This window comes from Penaeus vannamei, chromosome 12 (genome assembly GCF_042767895.1).
Source record: "Penaeus vannamei isolate JL-2024 chromosome 12, ASM4276789v1, whole genome shotgun sequence".
Lineage (NCBI taxonomy): Eukaryota > Metazoa > Arthropoda > Malacostraca > Decapoda > Penaeidae > Penaeus > Penaeus vannamei.
In genome coordinates, this window is record NC_091560.1 from 27,829,218 (window position 1) to 27,834,217 (window position 5,000).

A 5,000-nucleotide genomic window follows, 5' to 3' on the forward strand; every position below is an offset into this window, starting at 1 on the left:
CGACAGCCCAGACAGCCTGCGTGAGAAGTGAATAAATGTGACATACAAAATAATATTCATCTCGAACGCCACAGCAGTTGGCAGAGTAACATTAATCATACCTATCATCAATATTATTTGCGTGTCCATTCATTATTCCTTTCAGTGTAAATTCCTCATAATAATTGTGTTCAGCTTGCATATTCCTGTTTATGTAACACAAGTGAATACTCAGAGTCGACTTACAGAACATAGCAGATAACCCCGACGGACCACATATCCGAAGCGAAGCCGATTGGCTCGTAGTTTATGACCTCGGGAGCGATGAATTCGGGTGTTCCGAACAGCACTCGGCAGGGGTCATCGGGGTTAAATCTCCGCGCTAAGCCGAAATCGATCAGCTTGATCTGATGGGACGTACGACGCACGCACAGGATATTCTCGGGCTGAAAAGAAGGGTGTTGTTAGTCGACTTTTCTCCCACTGTTTACAGAGCCGCATACAGAACAACATATGAAGAGGTACAATGAAATGCATTAGTTGTGAAGGACCATATTTTACCTTGAGGTCAAGATGTACAATGTTGGTGCTGTGCATGTATTGGACTCCCTCGCAGATTTGCCTGACGAAGAGGATGCAGTCACGCTCTGTCAGGTTGAAGTCGTCAGCCACCACACGCTCGAACAACTCGCCGCCAGATATACTGCAAAAGATCCTCATTAGCCAATGTACAAAACGCATCAACACATTCCTCGTTATCCTTTGGCATGCATAATTATTTAAAGTCGTTTCATATTCATTAAACTCAATTTGATGGAGGCGGATTTATACTTGACAAGTTGGTGATAACTCTTTAGTAGCTGGCAGGATGGTGGTGATAACCAACGATATTTTTCGGTCACGATGCATTTAGTTCACCATCACCAGCCTCTAAAGCATAAAACTGCCTCAGTATACAAGTTAAATTACTGATGAGAAGAATTACTAATAGCTTGTTATTTTTTTCTCCTGTCACTTACTATTCCATCACCATGATGATCTCTCGCGGCCGCTCGTAGGCTGCTCCGAGCTGGAGGAGCTTGGGGTGTCTGAGGGCGTTCATGATGGAGATCTCCTCGCGGACCTGCGGGAAAGGAGGGCGTGAAGTACAGCTTACGTCACAACACCTTATGGCTTTTCAGTTCTTTGGGAATTAATGCTGTGTTGCCATTCACAATACATATATACACATAATACAATGCAAGTATGATATGCTCTCTCTATCTACCTTTTCCTTGTCCTTAGCCTTGATACACTTGATGATCTTGGCAGCCCTCCTGGTGCCTGAGGTCTTCTCCGTGACCCTGTAGACGATGCCAAAGCGGCCCTTTCCGACCTCCTCGTGCAGGGTGTACTGCTCGTCGAACATGTTCCCTGGCTCGATCTCGACGTTGAGGGGAGCGAAGGCCTTTTCATAGTCTGGAAATAGCAAGGGTATGTTACAGTGCTGACAAAGATTGTAGGTCTTCGTAGGAATACCATAAATAGGTATTTTATACCGTATTAAGTATCGTAAAATCTAAGCCACAGACTCTGCCTTACCTTCAGGCTCGGGTTCCTCCTCTGCCTGTTTGGTCTGATTGGTGGTAGTGACGGGCTGCGAGGGCTTCGAAGGCTCGGAGAGGCCGTGCATATTTTGTGCACACACGCGGAATTCGTACTGGCATCCGGTCTCTAGTCCCGTCACAATGTATGACGTAGAATGGCATCTAGAAAAATTAACACGCAATTTGTAAATAAAAAATCACTGATTATAAGATAAGCTTCAAATGCAATAAAGAAATAAATATTACGAAAATTCAAAAACAAAACTTCAACAATCAACCACGCCATTGTTACTGATCCTCGACTCACCCCGTGATGAGCGTCTTCCACTCGTCCTGGCCCACTTTGCGCGCCTCCACGTTGTACCCCGTGACCACGGAGCCACCGTCGTAGGTGGGGCCGTACCAAGACAGAGTCACGGAAGTCGCCGTCACCTCCGAGTGGTTGGGTCGATCCGCAGGCGGCTCGGGGGCACCTGGAACGCAAAGGGCACTTAGGGGGCGCTCACACAGGCTCCGGGAATAGCTAGGAATTCCGGGATGTTTAATCAGATCAGTCTTTGTGGCAACTAGTTTACGCATCCTCCTGGTTATTCAGTCCAAAACCACAGATTTCTCCCAAATGTTAACAATTTAAAAGAAAAAAGAAGAGAGAACAGAAGAGAGGAGAGAAGAGAAAAGAGAAAAAGGAGAGTGGAGAGAGGAAAGAGATGTGAAGAAGTGAGAAGAGAAGAGGAAAGAGGAAAGAGAAAAAAGAAGAGAAGAGAGAAAAAAGAAGAAGAGAGAAAAAAGAAGAGAAGAGAGAAAAAAGAAGAGAAGAGAGAAAAAAGAAGAGAAAAGAAAAAAAGAAGAGAAAAGAGAAAAGGGAAAATATAATAGAGTACACAGTAGAAAGGAAAGATGAAAAAAGAAAGAAAAGAGAAGAGAGTATAGAAAAGAGAGAGAGGGGTGAGGAAAGGGGAAAGACGACACAGGAGAGAGGAAAGAAGAGAGAAGAGAGAGAGGTGAGGAAAGGGGAAAGACGATACAGGAGAGAGAAAACAAAACAAAAGTAGTGTAGCGGTAAGGTCGCCCATATCCATACTTCCTACAGGAGAGAGGAAAGATGAGAGGAGATAGTAGAAAAGAGATAGAGAGAGAGGTGAGGAAAGGGGAAAGACGACACAGGAGAGAGGAAAGAAGAGAGAAGAGAGAGCGGTGAGCAAAGGGGAAAGACGGCACAGGAGAGAAAAAAACTGCAGTGTAGCGGTAAGGTCGCCCATATACATACTTCCTACAGCAAGGGAAGCAAAGGCGGCGTGGGCGGCCAGTGCATTCCTGACGACGACGGTGTACTTGTCGCAGTCCTCTTGGACGATGTCCTTGATGGTGAGCGTCGTGGTGCCGTTCTCCGTCTTCACCGTGTACCGTCCGCCGTCGCAGATCTCTTGCTCCTGGAGAAAAGAAAAATTCTTTCATCGTATTTAGGAAAAGGAATGGAAAAAAACATACATACATACATACATGCATACATATTTATTACTAGTGATAAGTACTATTTCAATTTCATGTTAAAAACGTTCTTCTATATATGGGTTAAGGAAAAAGTATACTTGAAATGTATACTGAACATATAGCTAACCTTCTTGAGCCAAGACACTACGGGCTGAGGCTTGCCGGTGAATGTTGCAGTGAAGGTTGCAGACTGCCCTTTGAGGACCGTCATATCCAGGGGACCAAGCAGGATCTCGGCTTCAGTGTCTTCCTCCTCCTCCTCCTCCGCCTCCTCTTCTTCTGATTCTTCCTCTTTCTTCTCGTCGGACTGCTGTTCGTCCTCCTTTTCTTCATCACAGCTGGCCATGGTGCGGAGGGGCTTCTTCGCTGGTTCACCCTGAGGAAAAAAATGCATTATATGCACCCTTCATGTAAATAACACAATAACCATTATACAGCAATGTTGTGCCGTAGCGCAAGAAACGGTCCAGCCGACAGCACCACGTGTAAATTTTAGCAGGAACTACAGTGTCTTCCGTATCAACAGCCTCCCGGTACCTGGTCGTCCTCCAATTCACTGAGGTTGGAGAGGGTGCTGCTCCGGCCGCTGGCAGAATCCCGGATGCTGACGCTGCCGTAGGCCGAGTCCACGCTTCCCGTGCCAGTGTTGGTGACCTGCATGGGTAAATACTGTTATCTTTCCAATATTACCTGTAGCATTTAAGTAATTTAAAGGGTAATAATGACATTTTAGCAAAATCCAAGGGGGCCAAACAAATACAGAATTTACAGAATAAACAATCTACCAACGAGCGATAACTAAAAAGCATTAATTCGTACTACTTTCGTTGTATCTTAAGAAGACTACGCATACAAAACATATGTATACATATATTTACATCTGTATTATCATACTAGTTGAGCTACATGACGTGAAAAATAGCAAACCAATGTGCATGACCAAAGTGCAAGAACATTAAGAGCCATCACTGACCTCCTTGAGCGAGGGTCTGATCCTGGGCGCGGGGGAGTTGGAGGTTCGCGGCGGCGACAACCTGGCGGTGGTGTTGGCCGAGGAGTTCGTGCCGAGGGGCGATCGTACCCGCTCTTCGCGCCTCGGTGTGTAGGGATCAACCTGGCGAAGGAAACGGTACAGGCCCTATCATACTGACACTATTTTCGTTTCCCTAGGAACTTTCCGTATACAAACTGACTAACCCTATCACACTACCAAGGGCGCAAGATAGTGCCCATTTAAACAAACATGGCGCCGTCTGAGTGAGGTCCCGGGAATCAGACGGGCATTCTTATACATGTTATTTTAAAGAAATATAATTATGTAAAATGTATTCTGAAATATTTACTGCGGTTTAAATCAACTTATTCTATTTAATTCATCAATAAAAAAACATTTCATTTGTATACATCCTCCGTAGCAAGATCTAGACGGTAACGGTCGCGTCCGTCTCGGCCTGGGAGGCGTTCTGTTTGCTTGCGAAACTCGCGTAAAGCCTTAAATTCGGACGAAATACAAAAACTGAAGTAAAAGTGCTAGTGTGATAGGGTCTTTAATTTAAAGACTTGCTATGGGAAGCCAACCCCGTGCGTTACTCGATTTAAATTATGTACATTCACTCTCATAAAACCACGTCTTTGTCTCAGGTGTGATCCAAGAAAGACGGGAGTGGACGGACAAGCACCTTGAGTGTGGTAGAGGCGGTGTCGGAGCCGAGGCAGTTGGAGGCGACGACGGAGATAACGCCCGAGTCGGTGGACAGCGCGTGGAGGATGCCTAGGGTGTGTTGCACCTCACCGTCCGCACCCACATCGTCGTCCATGTTGATCTGATTGAGAAACTCGCGTTTTAATTTTACTAATAAAGGAAACCTACAAAAGCATCACATTTTTTCAAGAACACAAGCACGCAGGCAAGCGTGGACTGCAACATACCTTGATTCGAGGTGT

The 5,000-nt window shown here is 45.6% G+C and overlaps 1 protein-coding gene across 1 annotated transcript in view; it reads right to left on the reverse strand.

The window, feature by feature from the left end:
- Positions 1-5,000, reverse strand: part of LOC113807395 (titin homolog) — a gene marked incomplete in the record, with an annotated part of 381,452 nt that overhangs the window by 2,882 nt on the left and 373,570 nt on the right. The window contains 13 exon segments of the mRNA XM_070128145.1: positions 1-16; positions 226-425; positions 541-682; positions 999-1,102; positions 1,247-1,437; positions 1,561-1,727; positions 1,873-2,038; positions 2,833-2,995; positions 3,184-3,432; positions 3,594-3,710; positions 4,030-4,170; positions 4,736-4,879; positions 4,986-5,000. The exon segment at positions 1-16 is cut by the window's left edge and continues 137 nt beyond it; the exon segment at positions 4,986-5,000 is cut by the window's right edge and continues 155 nt beyond it. Coding sequence (XP_069984246.1) covers positions 1-16; positions 226-425; positions 541-682; positions 999-1,102; positions 1,247-1,437; positions 1,561-1,727; positions 1,873-2,038; positions 2,833-2,995; positions 3,184-3,432; positions 3,594-3,710; positions 4,030-4,170; positions 4,736-4,879; positions 4,986-5,000 — 1,815 coding nt within the window.